At 37.0% G+C, this 11963-nt stretch overlaps 1 protein-coding gene and 3 pseudogenes across 2 annotated transcripts; 2 read left to right on the top strand and 2 right to left on the bottom strand.

The window, feature by feature from the left end:
- Positions 1 to 264: 264 nt before the first annotated feature.
- Positions 265 to 1822, bottom strand: LOC145219757 (uncharacterized; annotated as a pseudogene).
- An 815-nt stretch (positions 1823 to 2637) lies between these two features.
- LOC145219756 (uncharacterized) lies at positions 2638 to 4855 on the top strand. The gene is made up of 6 exons (XM_080087074.1): positions 2638 to 2810; positions 3187 to 3272; positions 3364 to 3580; positions 3652 to 3745; positions 4266 to 4367; positions 4805 to 4855. Exons 3-6 carry the CDS (start codon positions 3411 to 3413, stop codon positions 4853 to 4855), a joined length of 417 nt encoding a protein of 138 aa, XP_079943200.1. The 5' UTR covers positions 2638 to 2810; positions 3187 to 3272; positions 3364 to 3410.
- A 581-nt stretch (positions 4856 to 5436) lies between these two features.
- LOC145220576 (uncharacterized) lies at positions 5437 to 7347 on the top strand (annotated as a pseudogene). The gene is made up of 3 exons (XR_013858220.1): positions 5437 to 6193; positions 6296 to 6549; positions 6619 to 7347. The product of XR_013858220.1 is annotated as an uncharacterized LOC145220576 (transcript).
- Positions 7348 to 7354: 7 nt separating this feature from the next.
- LOC145219755 (uncharacterized) lies at positions 7355 to 8340 on the bottom strand (annotated as a pseudogene).
- Between the last annotated feature and the right edge of the window lie 3623 nt (positions 8341 to 11963).

The following is an 11963-nucleotide window of genomic DNA, read 5'->3' as shown; positions in this document are numbered from 1 at the left end:
TGGCCAACGCATCTGTCGCCACAAAACGTGCATGTTGCAATGTAAATAGCGTGGCTGTTGCAATCCAAGCATTGCCTTTACGTATAAATTTCTGTGAGCCAGTTTCATCTGTGCTGTGTGCCCAATTGTGGCATCGCTTAGACTAGGTGATGCATGTTTTTTTTACCATGTTGCTCCCAACAAACTGGAGTGCCGTTGAATGGCTATACTAGCCAATGCGGCCGATCTCTCGTCACCTACTGCACTGATGAGACCTTATACTGCTTATAGATCGAAACAGTGTGCACTGTCTGCAGCGTATAAATTTGTGTTTCTGTCTTCACTTCCTTCACAACGCACTTCATTTAATGCGTGTATAGTTTTGTTGTCCCCATTGCGTAGTATTTTAGTATAGCGCATTTGGTGTTTGGTTACTGAGCGATACCAAAGGGGTTTTTGCTGCAGCTGTCTCCATGCTTGTACTTTGACCTTCATGGTTGCAAAAACACTTACGCCTTTTTTACTATATGGTCCTTCTTTCACTCTTCATATTCTGAAGAATCTTTATCCAGAACAAACTTCTTACATATTTCACACGTCTTATTACAACAGCATCTAAACCAGGGGTGGGCAACATACGGCCCGCGGGCCGGATCCGGCCCGCGGACAGTTTCCGGTCTTACATGATAATGTGGCCCGCGGCCACAGTCTGCCGCAATCCCCCATTACTTGCTTACTACGTCAAATTAAAGTTGTAACGCACAGTAACGCTCCCCAATAGCAAAAAAATTTCCCGCCGTTGTTACCATTGCACCATACGTCCATTGTTACGACGTAACTACCAACCTTGTGTGTGTCCTACTTTAACGGATTTCTTTGTTTCCACACGTATAGCCTAGTTCAGGGGTGGGGAACCTGCGGCCTAAAGGCCACATGCGGCCTTTTAGGGCACTAAGTGCGGCTTTCGATGGCAAAATACATTTTTAAGATGTTGATATAACCGACTGCACCAGGCGCTGAAAAAAAATAGACAGAAACGTATTTTTGACTTTATTGCAGATTATTTTTTGATTAGTTCCAGGGCAGCGGTTTTTAAACAAGACCCATGTGGTCCCATAGTGGTACATAAAGCGATTTCCATAGTTAGGACTACCAAAAACTCCAGGTTCAGCAATTTCTAGGTTAAATAAATCCTGAATGTTGTAGTGAAGATGAAAATGTAGTGAGGAATTTTAATTAGCTGAGACTGTAAGTCCTACAAACTACGAGGAAATAGCAAAACGACCATTCTGTAAGTCAAAAAGTTTGAACATCACTGCCCTTGGCCTGGAAAATAGTCTATGCGGCCTACACGAGTGTCGATAAATCGTTTGGTAGCCTTTATAAACAAAAAGGTTCCCCACCCCTGGTTTATGTGGTCAAAAATCCGTTTCAAATCACTGGATAAATACGCGATTAATGTGTCGATTCAGGAATCCGGCCCGCCAAGTACTTCATTTTCCCATATCAGGCCCGCCGACTGGAGAAGTTGCCCGCCCCTGATCTAAACCTTCACCAGTATCGAATGACATCACAACACCAACACCATGGGATGATTTAAAACCTCTGTGGTGCAATCATATGATACCACAACATCTATGACATCATCACAAGAATTACCCTCTTCCTGCAACAACTGTCTCATTTTTTTTCTAGCAGCTTTATACTGTTCTTCTGCAATATCCCCAAACGCATTCGGTACATTCTTGTTGTGCATCTTCCAACTGCTTTGCACGGTTGAGGGAGGCATACCAAACATACAACTGATTGTTGAAAATGCTTCTCTACCAAGGCCCAACTCCATCATGCACTGTTAATTCGCATCCACCTTTTTCGCGATTTTTTATCTACCTGTTTTCCTAAAACGTGGAAACAAACAACCGTAAAGCGGACCAAGGTAAAAAAATACCACGCTATGTTTCTTAGCATGGAAGATCCCATGCTTACAACTATGGTTAAGGTTGTAATATACATGCTGTGACAACTTTCCATCTTTTTGGTCAAAAAATACTAACCATGAAGGTAGGTTTTACTCGTGACTTTGCAAGAATAAATTGTCGTCATTTTGTGGTTTTGGTATTGATCAAATCTTAAAACAATTTTTTTCAAATTGGTTTCCGCCCATTTAGCACTACTGTTTCCGTTATGAAGCGCAAGGGTGAAGGGCACGATTGGTAGCTGGCTGAACGCGCTGCAGCTTCAAGCGTTTTTCGTGATTAGGGTTCACAAGAAAGTGTGGATGACTTTGAATCGACACAAATTAATACAAACAGCCTGTTTTTTGCAGTCATACACTATCAACCGGACAAAGGGTTTTGGAAACGCAAGGTTTTAATTATAACGTGGATGTTGTTTATGTTTACAAAACTCGCCTGTTTACAAACGCGTGGAAACCCAGCAAGCGGCAAGGTGAATTTTTCTTTTTTGTGCAGGTTTAGTCCCGTTTTGCGATTCTTGCGGTTGATCAATACCATTTAAATTGTAGAAAAGAGTATTTAAGCTCACAAAAAGAGTTGTGGTGTAAACGTTTCAAATTGTTTTGAGAAATAATAAGTTGCCTTCAAAAGTAAGATGATTTAACCTGCATGTGAAAAGCGTTTTGACAGAAAAGAATGAAACATTAACATAAGAATGGTTTAATATTTGTAAAAAATATTTAACTTTTAGTGAAAGAAACGATAACAAGTAACTTTGGTTTTCAAAATGATTTTTATGACAAGCTCCCGGATGTAGGTTCAGTCCTCTGCACGTGCTTGCTTTGCGAAATCAGCAAAGTGTGCCCCGGTAAAGAGGTGAGTTTGCTGTTCGGAAGGATTGGTTATCGTGAAGTTAAATGTTTTTCAGTTATACGATATGTTGTGTGTGGAATTTTTTAATGATATATCTGTCCAGACTTATTTTTAATGTAATGTTGTTAAGATTACAACCCCAAAAATGTTATTCAAAATGGGGAAGAGAAGTTTTATTATCTTAATGGTATGCACCTTCTTTGCCTTTGTGTAATTAATTGGGAAAGTGTGTAGTGTTTTGCAGATGTAAAGGACATGGAATTCAAGTATCACGTAACTTATAAATACAAATAACTACTGGTCAGCGTGACAGACAAAGAATGTTTATTTGACAAACTATTAAGTACATTTAATCTTAATAAAGCAGTGTATGTTCAAGTGTACGACAAGGATTTCGAGGACTGGCATGAAGTCATAGATGCTAAAAGTTTACCTGATAATGTAAATTGCTACTACAAGAATCAGGTAAACACACAGTCTTAGTTTATGCCATGATAAAAATGATCTCTAGTGTAAACAACTAAACAAAGATATTAAATATTTGGATATATTACAGAAGGTGATACTGGTACCAAGAGTGAAGCTGCATCCAGTAGTAGTGATATGAATCATGTTCAACTTGAAGATAAAGAGATAACATGGGTTGCAAAACTGAAGTTGCCTCCTCTACCATTGCACATAAAAAATGTGATTGCTGAAGGCAAACCGCTTACAAAAGCAGTGAGAAACAAGATTGTACAAATCGTGTTTGATACCTTAAGTGCCAATGACATGTAGGTATTTGACATGTTGTCGTTGTAGCAATGAAAAATTATTTCAATAAATGTTTTTTTTGCTGTTCTAGATATGTCCCATCCCCACTCAAATACATATCGATTTGTTTGGACCTTGTAAAGGGATATCCCTCACTTGCAGACAACAATTCAGCAAATCCAATTGTAAGGTTTATTTGTACTATATATAATGTGTTTTTTGCACTACCTTGAAAGTTTGGTAAAGTATCTTATGTAACAGGAGTCTTGGGTTGAGTTATTAAAGCAGAGATTCTGTGACATGAGACGAGGGCTTTTGGACAATTCAAAGCTTATAAAAGTGAAAGAAAAGTATGACAGGAAAATTTTGTATATTTGTAATAAATAGAGGTATAATAACGTTTACTGAGCAAAACATTTGTATTTGTATTACACTATATTGCTGCAAGATGACATTTTCATGCCCAAAAAGCAAACAATGTTTGGTTTGATTTTTTGGGATTTAGCCCTGTTGTGTATAAGCTGGAGTGTACATAGCACCTATTCCCAACTAGTAAAAAATCAAAAGTAATCAGATTAAGCCCATACAATTAGTTTTGATTAAGTGCAGTAGGAATTTTACTTAACAGACATACCATAATATTTAAACATTTATTATTTAAACACATATCGCAAATATCTAGGTAAATTAGTTTGTATTTTGTAGAATGATCAGGCTGCCACATTACAGAAAATTGGGAATTGGCTAACAAACGAAGGTGTCAGCTCTTGTTTGCTGAAGTTTCCATCACTACACGAGGAAGAAATGGTGAGTAGAATTAGTTGTTAGGTATAGTGCCAGCAGTATGGTTTATGTAATATTAGGCAAGTATACGGTTAAACAGTTGTTGTATTTTTAATATATTAAGGATGACTTACAGTTTTACACAGAGCAAGTAACAAAACGATAGTAAAAAATGTTAACCATGTTGTTTGTCCAGTTATTAAGACAAGGGTGATATACTCAAACCAGAAAAGCATTTCATATTTTGGTCTCTGGTGTAATTACAAGTTGCATCAAACTTGAATAGTTGCATCATTGACATAAGTTTGTACCAAACATCTATTATATAAATATATATAAATATATATTTTTAAGGAATTGAAATGGATTTAGGTTTTCCTATAGACTTAACGTTTCACTTTAAACATCATAAGATGTTAGCGACTGTTTTTGACAAGCACAATAACAAACTGCATTTGTAGTTGCTTCAAGAAATGGAAGTCTTGACTGAAAATTCAGTTTTAAATCTTTAAATGATGCGACTATGTGTTATTTTCAACAGCATGTTTTTTAAGTCCAACCATAGATGCAAAAGATACTAAAACACTAACTATCTTTTTTTAACTAGGCCTAAAGTGCTTGTAATCCTCCTTTAACATAGCGGTCAGCCCGTAGACACAAACATATTAGGTAGTGACGTCATAAACATTTCGAGTCCTCTTTTGATACAGTGACATTGGAATGAAATCCTGTCATAAACAATTTAAATTCAAGTTCCAGACAATTTTATTATTATCTGCAAAAAGTAACAATTCAAAATGACAGTTTAATCAACAATTATTATGCGCGTACTGGTACGGTACGCTTTTGGTATGGAGGTACGCTCCGGTGACCATCGTACCGTGCCGTACTGCCATCCTTGGTTGCCACCCTGGCCATGAATGGGGCACATTTTTTCACAAGGTGGCGCTGCGCAAAAGGTCAAATTTGACTGGAGTTGTGATTCTAGCGTCGCACCCTATTGCTAACAAATCGACATCGTAGCATCATGTATTCAGCATGGACCGTTGCCAAACTAAAACTTGAGTTGTGCAAAAGAGGTGCAAAAACAACGGGTAAAAAGACTGAATTTATAAACAGGTAATTTATTCATTTATTAAGAATAGTTTAGATTTAGAGAGATAAAAATAAAGAAAAATAACACTGGTTTTTCAGTGGTACTGGTATTTACAGAATGCAAATAAGCATGTACAGGAATATACATAGCCGATTTATGTTGAGGAAACGTATAGTTGAGGAATGTTTGAGAAAAAGCACAAGTATTTTTTTGTTCAGGTTGGAAGCATATGACAGAAATCAGAACTTTGTGTCATCTGTCCAAGTTGCTCAGTTATGTACTAGTACAGTGTACTGGCCTAGATGTGGATATCAACAGCTTACAAAAGATTCAAAAATATCAGAAATTTCAACAATTCACATTCAAAATTATTTCAAGCTTCGATCAGCAGCAGACAACATTTGCAACAATGATATTAAAGCCATACAAAAAGGGAAATTGTTAGTGGAAGCTTATCATGTCCAAGCTTGCAGCACAGTTTCAGAAAAGCTGCTTACATATGTCAGTGGAGTAGTACGAGCTTCAATGAAAAAGCAAGTGTCATATAATGTAAAATTAAGTTTAAATTTAGAAGGGTTTATAGTTAACACCACCTGTGAGTGCCCAGCTGGCAAGGGACCCAATGGAACATGCAAACATTTGGCCGCCATTGCAATGGTGCTGGCCAGGTTTGTTGAAATGCATGAAATTTGGATAAACCCAAGTTGTACTGAAAAACTACAATCATTTCACCACCCCAGAGTGATACAAAGAGGTAAAGTGGTTTTGTAATCTTTACACTGCTTTTTGGACACCGAAATAAGTGTATCATATCCAATATCAATAATCATATCCAATAAAAATCTCTGTAAATTAGGTAATGCAATGAGAACATCGAAACTGTTTCCTTCCCATTGGAAGGAGCATGATGACCCAAGGCCACAGCGGTTTCGCAACATGCCCGGTTACCAAGATTTTGTGAGAAGTACAGTAATCAATTACTGTAGCAAATCATCCAAAGACATTAGCATAAGGCATATTTATGGAAGTGCTGACTTAAAGACTGCTACTGTTGATCATGACTATTTTGTTTTGCCATTCCATGAATACTGGGTTGAAAAGTCATTGAAGGTATAAAAAATACATGGCAAAAAATAGTTGTGTTGTGTGTCTATCTCATACTTATCATTTATTTATCAGGTATCTGAAACTGAGGCAAAGGTAATTGAAAGGAGGACTGTCATGCAAAGTGAGTGCAAGGAATGGCACCTTCGACGTGAGTGGCGGCTAACAGCTTAACGATTTGGAGACATAATTAATATAACTGATGCCATTGTGCCATTATTCATGGAAAGACATATGAGTCAATTGGTTTAACAAAGTTTTCTGAAGATTCAGGAATTGCAGTTCTTCCCTGTGGTCTTTTTATCAGTGTGTCTTATCCCTATTTAGCTGCAACACCTGATGGTTTAGCTTATGCTGGCATTGTTGAAATTAAATGTCCATATAATGGCCGCAACTCTAAGATCGAAGCAAACAGTTGCTTTCCATTTTTGGAAGCCAGTTTGGGTGCCCTTCAGCTCAAAACAAGCCACAAATACTATAAACAAGTTCAGGGTCAACTTGCAATATGTAAGAAACCATATTGTTATTTTATTGTGTATACATTTTGTGATATGTTTGTGCAAAAAATTATGTTTAATGTCAACTATTTTGAGAACTGTATGTTGCCTAAGTTGAAAGACTTCTATGACACACAATGGAGACCTTTTTTGGGAGATGTGCTATGTAAGAAAAACACGTAATGTTGTTGGTAATTATTGTATTTTTGATGTGAATCCACAAATCCACTATGAAATATTATTTTCAAACTACCTAAAAGAGAGCAAAAATAAAAGTTATACCATGAAATACAAGGATCAAATTGCAGAATGGTAAAAAAAAAGTACATAACCACCAACAGAACATACACTTTGTGGTAGGATAACATATACAATTCAGTGGTATGATAATAGAACAAAATTACTGAGCATCATTGACAATATTTCTACGAAAATTGGTAAGCATGAAACAAACAAAAACAATTCTGGAAATGAGGGGAAGCAGTTGATGTGAAATGGTGGTTTTCAATATTTTGTATGTTTTTGCAAGTCCAATCAAACGTTCCACATGAATACGCTTTGAGGCTATTCTCCTGTCTTTAATTACATCGTGTGGTTCCAGCTGAGATTTTCCTTTTAACATAGTAGGAGTGTTCACAAAAACATCAAAATTTGCAAACAAATCTTGAACCATTATCCCACGGTCTGCCATTATACTTTCTTTTGCATTAAATCGTTGGCTTGCTTCCAAATACAGCTCACAGTCTTCAACAATCTGATGATCACTAGCAGAGCCACCATAGCAGTCACTAACATAGGAAACTGTTCCTTTAGGAGTTATTCCAATAAGTGTTTTGACTGTATTCTTGTTTTTATATGTGGAAAAAGTTTGAGATTGTGCAATAACAGCTTCAGGTTTTTCTATTGGTATCTCTGTGGCATCTAAAATGACTCTTGTTGTTGGAAAATGTTTGTAAAAATTGGCAGGCATTGTTTGTTTTACTACTTCTGACGAAGGTCATATGTTAATCTCTTTTAGTTGAAACCATAGGAAATTGATCCAAGTGACAAAGATTTTAGAAACTGTTGATTCTGAAACTTGAAACAAAAAGCTCAAATCTTTGTGATCTTTATTTTGCCGCAGTTTGAGAATTGTAAGGAAGAGTTGATTTTGTGGTGTCAAACAATCACATTGGTGGTTTAAGTGAAAAGCAGATGGACCAAGTAAATTAAAAAACATGTCAAAATGGGAAGAATCATCAAATCCAGTGTAATACTGAATGGCATTTGCATCATCTTTCAAAGATTCAAGAGAGTGCATTGTATTTGTTGAGTGCAGTAGGTGGTTTCATTTTTTGTCAAAGAAGTTTTCTCCAACCGAGCAGATTTATCCGTATCTACTACAACTTCTACAAAATCTAATGCAGGGCTTTCTAAATCCTGTCTGCTCTTTCTCTGCACTGCTCTTTTTCTAAACGGAAAGACTGAAGGAACGGCATCTTTTTTTAGTATTCTTCTTTTAATTTTGCCACTTGGGCCACAACTAATTGACACATAGTCGGAGGGTAGAAAATGGTCAAAACAGACAACATCGTAGCTTAAGTTTGGATACTATAGAGATTTTGCAGAAAAAGCCTCCCGTTTTATAGCGACCCTCCACCGTTTTAGTAGCAGTTGGTTTGTCGGAAATTTGTGTCCACCCACACGGTTTTTACACTGTGTCACGCAGCAATATGCAGGCATCCCTATTCTTATATCACGGTCCGCAGACAGCAACACCAATTTTCCGCTCAACAAACAGATACCAGACCTTTCGAACAGCGACCCCTTGTGATACAACGATTCAAGAAACTGTGCCCCATTACTGACTTTTTTTCTGGAGTGGAAAAACGATATTGTTTTCAAAATTATAATTGGCGCGTTTTTATTTAAGCAGAAACGGCACTTGTTCACGCTTCAAATTGGTGCCGCTAAAGATTCTTTTTCGGCTTAATCGCAGCAAATTGTTTTCGGTCAAAACTGAATCTTTGTAAAATTGGCCGATTTTACCAAACGTAATATTCGACATTTCTGGTTCATATAGATATATATTATTAAAAATACACAGGGGTACATCTAGGGTTGTGTGTAATCAGTGGCACAAACAATAGGTCATCCACTAAATAACTTCTCAGTTGTTGTGATTGGCAAGTGAATCTGTGTTTTTCATGTGATTCGTTTTTGTTAACAAGTTACAAAATAAATTCGCCAAAGTCTTTAGCTTTGTAGCAATAAAGTACTGTCTGGTATGTTCTATCATAATTTTATAGGTTTGGAATGAGTTAATGTCGTTGACGGTGATAACTAATTTATGTTAAAATCCGGCAAGTACAGTTAAAAAGAGTCGTGTTACAATGGATTTCGCCATGCTAGACCAAACCCAAGAGAAATACTGGCATTTTGCGTGGATTTTTGTTTTTTCTTGCATGTTTAGAGAACCGTTTTATGTTTCGGTAGAGCAAATACCGCAAGGAAGGGGTTTATACTTTGTGTCTTAGGGTCTAAAAGCATGTGCAAAAGTAGTGTATACATTTGCCATGGCAGGTCTTTATTAAAATAAATGTGTTGCAACTTTGACTTGACCGCACACAAAAACTTTCGAATTATACTAACATATTAACGCGAAAATCAATTTAATTTTGCCGTCATGAGTACCTCGAATACCTTTTTGTGTTAATGCTGTATCGTAAACAATACTTTAAAACACAATTTGCCAATTGTTGACAAGTTTGTGACCAATATGATTGCGCTTGTAATCGGACACGTTCGAAAAGGCAATTGTTGCACAGTTGACTGCCTTTTGCGGAGCCAGGTTACGCGGATTAGCATTTGGTCTAGCATTAGACATTGTAGACAGTTAGATGTTGGATTGATTTCTGCCTTGTGGTAGTTGAGATAGGAGTTTTAACGCGCCGGATTCCGCCAGTTTAGCAACTCTTTGTATTTTACTTACGTTTCGGAATAGTTTCAAAACTTATGAGATTTGTACTTCTATTTGGGATTGAATCAATTTAGTGCGTAGAAGAGACCCCAAAAAAGAACATGGGGTTTTAGCGTATGATACTGCCAAATCACATTCAAGTAATTTGACCATGTTAAGACAGTTTCGGAGTATATATCGCAGCTCAGTATTTCAAAACATAACTTGATGCTAAATGGTCAAGTTTGCACTTGATCAAATCGTCATGATTTGCCAACAAAATCATATGAGAAAGGAAAAGTAATTTCATTACTTGTAACTTTACATCGTTTCACTAGCATGTTTCAATTGATTAACAAATGATCTTTCACTCTTCTTTAACCAAAATGTTATTCATTTTTAAAACAACGGTTTGCGTATATTAGCAACATTCCCAGTGCAGCTACCAGCTACGTAAATTACATCATATTGCTTTACACGAATCACCCGAACAATCGACATCGCAGCGTTTAACAGTTCAAGTCATTGCGACCCAAATCTTTACAAAATTAGCGGCAAGACAGTACTTTTTTGGAGATCAGATAAAGTTCGTAATTTGACTTTAATGTAACAATGCTTTTATAGACAATCAGTGAAATTTTGTGCATGTTACCAAAAGGTCCAGGCAAAATTAGCATAATTGATAAAAACTACACACATCTTTTAAACCGCAAAGTAACAACGACCTAGTCGCTGGAAACAAATGCACTCCAATGCACTTACTGTGTAGGTTTTTTAACATGAACCTAGCCAGTTTCTAACAGAGACTTAAGCAAAAAGAACACGTTTGGCAACAAGGACAACTAAACAACACGTAACCAAATCACCCGTTATAGACCTCGATTCGGACCAAATTACTCAACCATTGTTAAATTGTGACAAAACCACAATAGAAAAAGAACTAAAATTAGGATGTAAAGCCTGAGCTTGATGATTAGTCGGAGTTTAGTGGGTGACAAGCTCACACGCAATGCAGCATTTAGTCTGTCAGTGTTAAGACCAGGGAGTCGCGCATGTCATTTCGGTTCGGGTTTTGTTCCGGTTCGAACAAATTATCCGGTCCGAACCGGTTTGCGGTTTTATATCGGTTCAAATTTTTGGAAACTCCAAAAGAGATTTTCCCCTGCACTGTTATTTTTGACACGCCCTATATAAGTGTTATCTCGCGTATTCTTCAGTGCGCTGTTTTGAAAAAAAATCACAAAATATAAAACAGACTGCATTTTTTACTGGTTCAGTTCCGGTTCGACTCCATGGTTAAGTCTGTTTCGTGTCTTCGATTTCGTTATAGTTACTAAAACAAGTAGTGTTGTGATGTGATCATAAGCGCTAACATGGTAACAGCAGGGCTGATTGGCAACCTTAATAGACGACGGGGGCATGATAACGACAGGTTGTTTCCGTCTTATATTGTTCGACGTTTCGTCATTATGGCACTGCTTTGTTGATCAACTGTTTATTGTTCGACGTTTGCTCATTATGGCACTGCTTTGTTGATCAACTGTTTGTGCATGCCGCAGTAGCTAGCGTAATGGTTAATTACATTTGTAATGTCGTAGCAGGTGTCGAATTACAGTACGTAGCTTATGTACCCTTGTAAACACCAGATATATTTATCAAAAACGAGGTTGAAATAGTCGTTGCAAATAGCTGATCGTTATGAACGGTGGATTGGTTCAACATAAGTGTTGTCCTTTAGGCTGAACAGGTACTGCGGTAAGCACATGACAGCTTTGCTGTGAAAAATATTTTTGGTAACTGTAACCGAGTTAGCTTTAAGATAAGCTACCACAGTTGGTATACTAAGTTCCATTCACGATTCGAGATGTGTTTTTGCGAATAAATCTTTTGTTTACGCCGAAGCAAAGATCACTTGCTCACTCTTCGGAATTTCGATGTAGGCCTACTTGAAAAAGTCGTAATAACAAATTTTGTCAAAAAAAACT

This window comes from Phallusia mammillata, chromosome 3 (genome assembly GCF_965637545.1).
Source record: "Phallusia mammillata chromosome 3, kaPhaMamm4.hap1.1, whole genome shotgun sequence".
Classification (NCBI taxonomy): Eukaryota; Metazoa; Chordata; class Ascidiacea; order Phlebobranchia; family Ascidiidae; genus Phallusia; species Phallusia mammillata.
The sequence above is the reverse complement of the archived record's forward strand: the minus strand, read 5'-3'. Positions and strand labels throughout refer to the sequence as shown.